General features: G+C 42.7%; 1 protein-coding gene across 1 annotated transcript in view; it reads left to right on the forward strand.

The window, feature by feature from the left end:
* The window catches only part of LOC143770135 (sulfotransferase 2B1-like), a 207,197-nt gene that overhangs the window by 57,727 nt on the left and 136,547 nt on the right, over positions 1-12,923 (forward strand). The window contains exon 2 of the mRNA XM_077259456.1: positions 1,694-1,834. Within this exon, the coding sequence (XP_077115571.1) occupies positions 1,699-1,834 (136 nt within the window). The 5' untranslated portion in view covers positions 1,694-1,698. The remainder of the gene's footprint in view (positions 1-1,693; positions 1,835-12,923) is intronic.

Here is a 12,923-nt window from a genome sequence, read left to right on the forward strand (position 1 = left end):
CTTGGAGTACAACACAACCCTGGTCTTCCGGTTACCGGTATCTGGGCTCAGTAGGGAAGTAGCCCAGTCGCAGCTATCTCCCCAGTTCTTCACTCTCCTGCGCTTCTCTTCCCCTCCATGCTCCCTACAGCTTATACAGCGTTCTGTTGTATCTCTTTCCTTTCAGGAGCTGCACCACCATCGTGGCTGCATGGCCTCTCTCTCATACTTTCTGCCTCAGACTGCTCCAGTCTGCTTTCTGGCACTCACTTACTGACCTAACTTTCCCTCCAGACCAGAATATATATAGGGGAGCCACTCACAAACTGGATCAGAGCTCCGCCCTTCTGGCTTGGAGTATGAACTTGTTGTATGCTTGTGTTTACCTGATAAGAGAGATCCTCTCTCGCTTCCAAGTGTGACATCACTCTCCCCATGAGGAAAGCAATGCCACTGTGACACCTGTGGGGTGTCACACAGACATGATCATCACTGGCTAAATTCCACATCAGTATGTATTTGGAGTGTGGGAGAACACATGTAAACATGGAGAAAACATACAAATTCATTGCAGATGTTGTATTTTCTTTGACTGGATTTGAACCCACTGCTCCAGCGCTAATCACCGTGTCAGGACTCTGAACATTTTTTACCTTTTGTGCATTACTGTCCTTTTCCAACATGGCGTCTTTGGTCTCATGTGCACTTGTCTTCCTGCTATAAAACTCCACCCCAGCCTTCAGTCTGTGCTAGATTATTCTGCTTTGCATCCAGCTCCTGATTACTCCCTGGTCTTGCACCTGCACCTGCTCCTGTGAACCTGTGTTGGAGATCCTGCCACTCTGCTCTGAGTTCCTGCTGCATACACCAGTGTTCAGTAATCCTCCTTCATCTGCTGCTCGTGTTACTTCCATCTGCATTTGCTGGACATGTAAGCTGTTTCTGCTCTGCAAAACCTGAGACTATTAACCAGGCCTCCCTGGTTGAGCTAAGATATGATTTGAACTGCCTAATAACATATCTATCTGTGTCTGGACTAAGTCAAGGATCTATTCGTGTCAAGTTTCCTCAAGAATAACCGTGCTTCATAGATTTTCTGTTTGTTTGCATCTACCTCTGAAGTTTCCTATTGACTGCTAAGCTGCGTTTATTATTTGCACCAAGTGTTGTGGACTTGAGTTTCTCTCTGCACCTGCTTGAATCACCATGTGATAATATAAACTTTACCACTTATAAAACTGTGTCCTGTTGTCTTGGTCCATGCAAAGAGTCTCCTGAATTATCCCCTATAATTATTACACACCGAGAACCATGTTGCCCATTCTAATCCGCCCCGCAAAGTGTTGTTTGTCCAATTTTTAGTACATTATATGGTAAATTCACAGGCCCTTTTAAAAACAAAACTAATCCCACAAAAACAAATGCTTGAATGGCTACAACAGTGAAAAAAATAAAATAAGGTAGAAAAATTAATAAAATTACTCTTGGAACACAGAGCTGAAAAATGTAACTTGAAAAAATAGCTTCAAAAGGAAGGGGTTAAAATAGTGATCAATCAAGTTTGATAATTAAGTGTGATTTATAGCCTATATCAAAGTGCAGATTTTATTGCCCAAGATTTTGTGGAAACACTGGATACAATTCATAGATAATGAGTATGACCTTTAAAGAAAATTCTGCTATGGTCTGAACTGTACTTTGTTATCTTTTACAGATACAATGGCTTTTAACCATTTTGAATATAAAGGAACAAGATTTGCCATAGGAGTGCACACAGAAGAGTCTGTTGCTTATGCAGAAAATCAATTTGAAATTTTGGATGATGATGTTTACAATGTAACCTTTCCCAAATCAGGTAAATTATAAATATTAATATTTGTCACTTAAATTTTTTAATTATGTCAACGTCAGAATCTGTAAATAATCTTTCTTTTTCTAAAGCTAGGCCCAGTATGGTCCAAAATAACCACCTTCGAATCCCCCACCACTCCTTCATACCAGTGTCATAGTTTCCTGCTAGTCTCCTTGCTTCTGGTGGGCAGCGCTATGTAGGATGTTTGGGTGTTCAGTACATGAGTATATATATATATATATATATATATATATATATATATATATACTATATATATATATATATATATATATATATATATATATATATATATATATATATACAGCTCTGGCAAAAATTAAGAGACCACCACATCAAAACCCTGTCATGGGCAGCCCAATCTCCAGACCTGAACCCCATTGAAAACCTCTGGAATGTAATCAAGAGGATGATGGATAGTCACAAGCCATCAAACAAAGAAGAACTGCTTACATTTTTGCGCCAGAAGCAGTGTGAAAGACTGGTGGAAAGCATGCCAAGACGCATGAAAGCTGTGATTAGAAATCATGGTTATTCCACAAAATATTGATTTCTGAACTCTTCCTGAGTTAAAACATTAGTATTGTTCTTTCTAAATTATTATGAACTTGACACTATAAAGTGTCAGGTAATACCTGAGTGAATGCACCAACAGGGGGCTCAAATGAGACCCTGACGAAGGTGTTTCTCCAAAACGCATGTTGGTGTGGGTGTGTGAACCATTTCAGCCCCCTGTTGGTGCATTCCCTCAGGTAAACAGTAAACTAATATTCAATATATAATGTGTAAATAAATAATGTGATATCATCTGCAAATCTCTTAACAATGGATGCCCTATAGGGTCTTATTCTATGAAATATATCTATGATTTTCAAGGTTTGCCTGACACTTTATAGTAAGCTACCTCTTCACTTTCTTGGATTTAGGATTGTACCTATGTATATTTATGCCTAATATGTGTTTAGGTAGCTTTATGGGATTTTGTATGGTCCAGCATGTCCACAGCATACAGACTATATGTTGGTTTATATGTGTTTGCCCACACTTATCCTTGCCTGCCTAATATATCTAATAAAGCAATTTTATATGCACTTTACCATGGACCCTGAGATTGTCTTTTTGGTTCTCTCCCCACTCTCTGACATTTTTATCGTAGATGCACTTCATCTGTGAGAAACAGAATCTAAAAAAAATTCAGAAAATCACTTTTTAACATAATTTGCATTTTATTGCATGTAATAAGTATTTCATACAATAGAAAAACAGAACTTAATGTTTGATACAGAAACCTTTGCTTGGAAATACAGAGTTCAGACATTTCCTGCTGTTCTTAACCAAGATTACACACACTGTAGCAGGGATTTTGGCCCGCTATTCCATACAGATCTTCAGATTTTTCGAGTTTCAGGACTGTCGCTGAGCAACATTGAGTTTCTGCTCCCTCCAAAGAGTTTCAATTGGGTTCAGGTCTGGAGAAAGGCTAAGCCATTCCAGGACCTTGAAATGCTTCTTACGGAGCCACTCCAAAATTGCCCTGGCTGTGTGTTTTCAGGTCATTGTCATGCTGGAAGACCCAGCCACGACCCATCTTCAATACTCTTACTGAGGGAAGGATGTTGTTGGCCAAAATCTGTAGATACATGTCCCCATTCATCCTCCCTTTAATAGTTGTCCTGTCGCCTTTGCAGAAAATCACCCCCAAAGTATGATGCTTCCCCCACCATTCTTCATGATTTGGACAGTGTTTTGGGGGCTGTATTCATCCTTCTTCCTCCAAACAAGGTGAGTGGGAGTTCTTACCAAAAAGTTCTATTTTGGTCTCATCTGACTTCATGACTTTTCCCATGCTTCCTCTGGATCATCCAGATTGTCATTGCCGAACTTCATATGAGCCTGGACATGTGCTAGACCGTGCATGCCCTGCAGGATTTTAATCCATGATGGCGTAGTTTGTTACTAACGGTAATATTTGAGACTATGGTCACAGCTCTCTTCAGGTTGTTGAGCAGTTCCTCTCATGTAGTTCTGGGCTGATTTCTGACCTTTCCCAGAATCATCCTTACCCCACGATGTGAGATCTTGCATGGAGTCACAGACCGAGGAAAATTGACAGTCATTTGTGTTTCTTCCATTTTCTAATAATTGTTCCAACAGTTGTTGACTTCTCACCAAGCTACTTGCCTATTGTCCTGTAGACCATCAGAGCCTTGTACAGGTTTACACTTTTGTCCCTGCTGTACTTACAAAGCTCTTGTTGGTTGGTAGTTGATCAAATACTTATTTCATGCAATAAAATGCAAATTAGTTATGTAAAAATCATAAAATGTGATTTTCTGTTTTTTATTTTTAGATTCTGTCTCTCACAGTTGAAGTGTACCTACAAGAAAAATTACAGACCTCTCCATTCTTTCTAGGTGGGATAACTTGCGAAATCAGCAGTGTATCAAATACTAATTTTCCTCTCTCTATATGTACATATACATACATATATATGTGGGCAGACACTGACTGCTTGAGCCCCTGTTCAAGAAAGGTGACTGAACAACAGAAAACAATTATCTATAGTCAGCTTAGATTTATCAATTAATACCAAATTGCCAAAGGCAAATAAAGATCTCTTTTATGAAGACTAGTGATGAGCGAGCCTGCTCGCCACTATTCAGTGCTCCTCTGAGCTCGCTGAAAAAAAATGGTTATACAGTATGTTTATGTATACCGCCCAGGGGTAAACGTTTTCAGCCCAAACATTTAGTGCATGGGCATTACAAGTATAGAAGACCTGCTCCTTTGTAATGTGAACATTTTTTATGAGGCCCTCCTCTATGTCTCGTCTAAGGGGTATTAGGTGCACCCAAATTTTTGCCAGCCCTTGCATTCACTGCATAGGCAAACACTATTTGAGATCCACCTCCTAATAATGGTAATATTATTTTTCATTAGGCCCTTCTGTACGTCTCATCAAAGGGGTATTGTGGTGCATCCAACTTTTTGGCAGCCATTGCATTCACTGCATAGTAAACAGTATGGGAGACCCACTTCCTAATAATGGGAAAATTGTTTTATGAGACCTCCTCAACTTCTCTTCCAAGGGGTATTGGGGTGTGTCCAAATTTGGGGCAGCTCAAGCATTCACTGCATAGTTAAACAGTATGGAGACCCACCCCCTTTTGGGCCTTCGCCCCTTATTAGAAGCCCCTGTATGGAGTGGGCTGCTTTCTCACGGAACCTTCCATCTCCTGGTATCTCTGGACATGTCCGACCAGTACATTCGCGTTCCGGGGATCGCTCTGGGCAACCCAAGTCTGTACGGGCCTCAGCAGGGAGTGCACTAACCGGTCCATCACCACCCGTTCTACCATCTGCTCAGGTGTAGAGGACTCTGGCTGCAGCCACTTCTGAACCAGGTGCAACAAGTCAAACATTTGGGAGCGTGGTGGTTTGTCCCGGTGATACGGCCAACGGTGAACTCGCTAGGCCCTGAGAGTCATTGTTACCCCCAAGCGTGCAAGAATCTCTATTTTTAGCTCGCCATACTCATTAGCATCCTGCAAAGCTAAATCATAGTATGCTTTCTGGGGTTCCCCAATCAAGTATGACGCCACTACCTGTGCCCACTGCTCTGGCAGGAGTTTCTCCCTCTCGGCGAACCTTTCAAACACCGTCAGGAAAGCATCAACATTGCAATTCTCCATTGTAGATAAGTCAGCCTCAACAATGCAATTCTCCACTGCAGTTTCTTCAGATTCAACATTGAAATTCTCCACTGCAAGTTCTTCAGCATAAACACTGTGTAATTCTTCACTGCTGATTCTTCAGCCTCAAGAATGAACAGTCGCACTCAGAGTTCCTTTAAATTGCAAAGAATGTGGCTTTTTATTTTCAAAACACCAAAATTAAACGGTTTACCGCAGTGGTGTAAGGTAATGTTTCGACCCGCTGGGTCATTATCAAACCTTACTGGAAAAAGTGAAAGTACAAAGTGTCAGTCTTACGTGAGAAAACAAATTAAGTACACAATATGGAAATTATACAAAGGCCCTTTAAGTAATAAACAAACATGTATATGTTTATACACTCATCCAAGAGTGAAACAACGACAACAGTCAGGGTCCTATGAGCTCTAAAACGGTAGTGTCCCAGGGGGGATTGTGGGTGTTTCAAATACCCTTAGTAGCAGTAATAAATTCATAAATCTAGTAGTTTCATAGGAAATACCAAAAGTATACAAGAGAGATATAGGAGAATGCAATAAACGAGCACACTTATATGTGTATATACGTACAAAAAGAGGAGATAAATGTCCAAAGAAATCACAATAATAAACGTTCACAGAGATTACAATAATAAATGTCCACAGAGATCATAATAATAGTCCACAGAGATTACAATAATAGATGGGTGGTGGATGTAAAATGCAGTTATAAAGCAGTTGGTACTGACCTCATAATAGAAAAACAAGAGGATAAGGCTAGTTTCACATTTGCGTTTAAAACGCAAACGCAGGTGGTGAAAAAAACGCATGTAAACGCGTGCAAACGCTGCGTTTTTTAGACGCATGCGTTTTCTCATGCGGTTAAAAAAAAATGCGGCGTTTTGACGCGTTTACATGCGTTTTTTCCTGCATTTGCGTTTTTGAAACGCATGCTGAGAAGTGTGTGACAGCTGCCAATCATTAAAATCATCTAGAAAACCCACTATAAATAGAAATAGCTAGGGATGGGGTTAGGGTTAGGGTTAGGATCCCTAGGGTTAGGGGTAGGGTTAGGGTTAGGGTTAGGGTTTGGATCCCTTTATCACCTTGATGGTGGGGGGTGGCTTATCAGGGTTAGGGTTAGGGTTTGGATCCCTTTATCACCTTGATGGTGGGGGGTGGCTTATCAGTGTGTATTATTGTTTTTTTCTATTAAAACGCATGCGTTTAAAATGCAACCAAACGCATGTGCTTAAAAACGCATGCGTTTACATAGACAGCAATACGTTTTTTTGCCGCAAAAAAAACGCATGCATTTTTTGTGGCAAAAAAACGCCTCTAGAAATTACTACATGTTGCATTTCTGCAACAAAACGCAAGCATAGAAAAGACGCATGCGTCGTCAAACGCGGCAAAACGCATACAAAAAAACTGCATGCGTTTTTAATGTTAAACATAGAAAAAAAAACGCATGCGTTTTTTTGCGCTAAAACGCAGCGGCAAAAAACGCAAATGTGAAACCAGCCTGAGATGTTCTCATGTGAAGTGCTGGAGTCCCGTTAGGGGTTGTGGGGGAGAAGGCCACAGAGATAAGAAAAAGGTAGAGGCAAGCTTGAGAAAAGAAGTAGGTAATAAAGAGTATACAGACCTACTTTTATGCTGCATCTGGAGGCTGCGGTGGTGTGTGGGAGCGTGCTGGCAGGCGCCATAATATATGTGAGGTGGCCAGAAATGAAAGGAATCATAGAGTCCAGTAACGCCGTTTGAGCATGCGCAGTGGTACTTGGGAAAAAGGAGGCCTGGAACTTTATATTAAGGTCCAGTTCCCTGTTGAGACCTCTTGGAGACAATGTTTGTAGGGTGTAGATCCAATAAGCCTCCCTCTCTTTCAATAGTCTAATGTGATTCCCACCCCTTCATGGCCTGTCTACTTGCTCTATAATTTGGAATCTTAATTGTGAGACTGTGTGATTGGCATTGATGAAGTGATGAGGTATTGGGAGCCACGATTTTTTACAGCGAATAGTGGATTTATGACTAGCGATCCTGTCGCGCACATGTGTGGTCTCGCCTACGTAAATTAGGCCGCAAGGACATTTTATGAGGTACACAACATAGTTAGTGTCACTCGTGAAAAAAACCCTGATGTTGTAAAGTTTACCGGTATGTGGGTGAGTAATTTCGCTCCCCTTAATCACGTTGGAAAAACAGGCAAAGCCAAGGCAGTGGAATGTGTTATGAATATGATCTGGTGGCCTAGGAGCACCATGAGATGTACTCTGGAGAAGGTGGTACCTGTACTGACCGCAGACCCTGAACTTAACACCGCAACTAGAAGTAGCCGTGGAATGTACCTATCACTCCCTAGACATCTCGACACAGCCGGAGGACTAATTACCCCTAGAGATAGAAAAGGGAAAACTATCTTGCCTAAGAGAAAATCCCCAAAGGATAGACAGCCCCCCACAAATATTGACTGTGAGAGGAGAGGGAAAAAACATACACAGACTTAAATCAGAAGTTAGCAAAGGAGGCCACTTCTAGCTAAATAGAAAGGATACAACAGAGTACTATGCGGTCAGTATTAAAACACTACAAAATATCCACCACAGAAAATACAAAATCTCCACATCTAACTAAAGATATGGAGGGTATATCTGCATCTCCAGAGATACCAGCTTGGCTAAACAAATCCTTATACAGACCAAGCTGGACAAGACAAAAACATGGAAAAGAACTGAACCATAAGGCCCACAGCATGTGGACTGCAAAAATCAGGGCAAGAACTTATCTTTGTTGAAATGAACAGCAAAGCAGGAGAGACCAGGCAGGGATGTGAATCCTCCAGGAACAATGGCCAACTGGCACTGACTAAAGGGTCAAGCAAGACTAAATAGCCCAGTCAGATTTGCAAAAAGTGGACACACCTGATAAATGCTGCGATCCAGAGACAGCAGCGCTACCACTTATAACCACCGGAGGGAGCCCAAGAGCAGAATTCACAACACTCCTCCTGAGACAACACCAAATTGTCCACAACATGAGCCCAAATTTGCTGCAACCTGTCAACCACAGAGTCCACCCCAGGACAATCAAAAGGCTCAACCTGCCCTGAAGAAAAACGAGGATGAAAACCAGAATTACAAAATAAGGGTGAAACCAAGGTAGCAGAACTAGCCCGATAATTAAGGGCAAACTCGGCCAATGGCAAGAAAGCCACCCAATCATCCTGATCAGCAGACACAAAGCATCTCAAATAAGTTTCCAAAGTCTGGTTAGTTCGCTCGGTTTGGCCATTTGTCTGAGGATGAAATGCGGAAGAAAAAGACAAATCAATGCCCAGCCTAGCACAAATGGCCCGCCAAAACCTAGAAACAAACTGGGAACCTCTAACGGACACAATATTCTCCGGAATGCCATGCAAACGAACCACATGCTGAAAAAACAACGGAACCAAATCAGAAGAGGAAGGCAATTTAGGCAAAGGTACCAAATGAACCATCTTAGAAAACCGGTCACAAACCACCCAGATAACCGACATCCTCTGGGAAACCGGAAGATCTGAAATAAAATCCATAGAAATATGCGTCCAAGGCCTCTCAGGGACCGGCAAAGGCAAAAGCAACCCACTAGCGCGGGAGCAGCAAGGCTTGGCCCGTGCACAAGTCCCACAGGACTGCACAAAAGAACGCACATCCAGTGACAAAGAAGGCCACCAAAAGGACCTACCAACCAAATATCTGGTACCAAAAATCCCAGGATGGCCAGCCAACACAGAACAATGAACCTCAGAAATCACTTTACTAGTCCATCTGTCAGGAACAAACAGTTTCCCCACTGGACAGCGGTCAGGTTTATCAGCCTGAAATTCCTGAAGAACCCCCCGTAAATCAGGGGAGATGGCAGAAAGAATCACCCCTTCCTTCAGAATGCCGACCGGCTCAAGGACCCCAGGGGAATCAGGTAAAAACCTCCTAGAGAGGGCATCAGCCTTAACATTCTTAGAACCCGGAAGATACGAGACCACAAAATCAAAACGGGAGAAAACAGGGACCATCGGGCCTGTCTAGGATTCAGCCGTTTGGCAGACTCGAGGTAAATCAGATTCTTATGATCGGTCAAGACCACAATACGGTGCTTGGCCCCCTCAAGCCAATGTCGCCACTCCTCAAATGCCCACTTCATAGCCAACAACTCACGATTGCCAACATCATAATTGCGTTCCACAGGCGTAAACTTTCGAGAAAAGAAGGCACACGGTTTCATCAAGGAACCATCAGAATTCCTCTGAGACAAAACGGCCCCTGCCCCAATCTCAGAAGCGTCAACCTCAACCTGAAAAGGAAGAGAAACATCCGGCTGACGCAACACAGGGGCAGAAGTAAATCGACGTTTAAGCTCCTGAAAGGCAGCAACAGCCGCAGAGGACCAATTCGTCACATCAGCGCCTTTCTTCATCAAATCGGTCAGGGGTTTAACCACACTGGAGAAGTTGGCAATGAAACGGCGATAAAAATTAGCAAAGCCCAAAAATTTCTGAAGGCTCTTCACAGATGTGGGCTGGATCCAATCATGAATGGCCTGAACCTTAACCGGATCCATTTCTATAGATGAGGGAGAAAAAATGAAGCCCAAAAAAGAAACCTTCTGTACTCCAAAGAGGCACTTAGACCCCTTCACAAACAAGGCATTATCACGAAGGATCTGAAATACCATCCTGACTTGTTTCACATGAGACTCCCAATCATCTGAAAAAATCAAAATATCATCGAAATATACAACCATGAATATATCAAGATAATACCGAAATATATCATGCATGAAGGACTGAAACACAGATGGAGCATTAGAGAGTCCGAATGGCATCACAAGGTATTCAAAATGGCCTTCAGGAGTATTAAACGCAGTTTTCCATTCGTCACCCTGCTTAATACGAACAAGATTATATGCCCCTCGAAGGTCAATCTTAGTAAACCAACTAGTCCCCTTAATCCTAGCAAACAAATCAGAAAGCAAAGGCAAAGGGTATTGGAATTTGACCTTGATCTTATTCAAGAGGCGATAATCAATACAGGGTCTCAAGGAGCCATCCTTCTTGGCAACAAAAAAAAAAACCTGCTCCCAATGGTGAAGATGATGGCCGAATATGCCCCTTCTCCAAAGACTCCTTAACATAACTCCGCATGGCGGCATGTTCTGGCACAGACAGGTTAAAAAGTCGGCCCTTAGGGAACTTACAGCCTGGAATCAAGTCAATAGCACAATCACAGTCCCTATGCGGTGGAAGGGAACTGGATTTGAGCTCATCGAATACATCCTGGAAATCTGACAAAAACTCAGGAATTTCAGAAGAGGGGGAGGAGGAAATTGACATCAAAGGAACGTCACCATGAACCCCCTGACAACCCCAACTAGTCACAGACATAGATTTCCAATCCAACACCGGATTATGCACCTGTAACCATGGGAAACCAAGCACAATAGCATCATGCAAATTATGCAACACCAGAAAACGACAATCTTCCTGGTGAGCTGGCGCCATGCACATGGTCAGCTGTGTCCAAAACTGAGGTTTATTTTTAGCCAACAGTGTAGCATCAATGCCCCTCAAAGGAATAGGACTCTGTAAAGGCTGCAAGGGGAAACCACAACGTCTGGCAAATTCTAAGTCCATTAAGTTCAAAGCGGCGCCTGAATCCACAAATGCCATGACAGAAAATGACAATAATGAGCAGATCAGGGTCACAGATAACAGAAATTTAGGTTGTACAGTACTGATGGTAACGGAACTAGCGATTCTCTTGGTACGCTTAGGGCAATCAGAAATAACATGAGCAGAATCGCCGCAGTAAAAACACAACCTATTCTGACGTCTGAATCCTTGTCGTTCAGCTCTAGACACAATCCTATCACACTGCATAGGCTCAGGACTCCGCTCGGAAGACAACGCCATAGTGTGCACAACTCTGCGCTCGCGCAAGCGCCGATCAATCTGAATGGCCAGAGACATAGAATCACTCAGACCAGCAGGCGTGGGGAACCCCACCATAACATCTTTAACGGATTCAGAAAGACCCTTTCTGAAAATTGCCGCCAAGGCATCCTCATTCCATTTAGTCAGCACAGACCATTTTCTAAATTTCTGGCAATACGATTCTGCCGCTTCTTGACCCTGACACAGGGCCAACAAGGTCTTCTCAGCATGATCCACTGAATTAGGTTCATCATACAATAACCCAAGCACCTGGAAAAAGGTGTCTACATTAAGCAAAGCCGGATTCCCAGATTCCAGGGCAAATGCCCAATCCTGGGGGTCACCACGCAGCAGAGATATGACAATTTTAACCTGCTGGATGGGATCACCAGAGGAACAGGGTTTCAGAGCAAAAAACAGTTTACAGTTATTTTTAAAGCTCAAAAATTTGGACCTGTCCCCAAAAAACAAATCAGGAGTTGGAATTCTAGGCTCTAAAACCGGAGTCTGAACGATATAATCGGAAATACCCTGTACTCTAGCAGCAAGTTGATCCACACGAGAAGCCAATCCCTGAACATCCATGCCAGTGCCAAACTCCTGAGCCACCCAGAGGTAAAGAGGGAAAAAAAACACAACAGACTACAGAAAAAAAAATGGCTCAGCACTTTCCTTCCCTTCTTCTGAGATGCAATTTAACTCATTGTTGGCCAGTTGTACTGTTATGATCTGGTGGCCTAGGAGCAGCATGAGATGTACTCTGGAGAAGGTGGTACCTGTACTGACCGCAGACCCTGAACTTAACACCGCAACTAGAAGTAGCCGTGGAATGTACCTAACACTCCCTAGACATCTCGACACAGCCAGAGGACTAAATACCCCTAGAGATAGAAAAGGGAAAACTATCTTGCCTCAGAGAAAATCCCCAAAGGATAGACAGCCCCCCACAAATATTGACTGTGAGAGGAGAGGGAAATAACATATGCAGACTGAAATCAGAATTTAGCAAAGGAGGCCGCTTCTAGCTAAATAGAAAGGATAGGACAGAGTTCTATGCGGTCAGTATTAAAACACTAGAAAATATCCACCACAGAAAATACAAAATCTCCACATCTAACTAAAGATATGGAGGGTATATCTGCATCTCCAGAGATACCAGCTTGGCTGAGCAAATCCTTATACAGACCAAGCTGGACAAGACAAAACATGAAAAAGAACTGAACAATAAGGCCCACAGCATGTGGACTGCAAAAAACAAGGCCAGAACTTATCTTTGTTGAAAAGAACAGCAAAGCAGGAGAGACCAGGCAGGGATGGGAATCCTCCAGGAACAATGGACAACTGGCACTGACTAAAGGGTCAAGCAAGACTAAATAGCCCAGTCAGAATTGCAATAAGTGGACACACCT

This window comes from Ranitomeya variabilis, chromosome 4 (genome assembly GCF_051348905.1).
Source record: "Ranitomeya variabilis isolate aRanVar5 chromosome 4, aRanVar5.hap1, whole genome shotgun sequence".
In the NCBI taxonomy this organism is placed as follows: Eukaryota; Metazoa; Chordata; class Amphibia; order Anura; family Dendrobatidae; genus Ranitomeya; species Ranitomeya variabilis.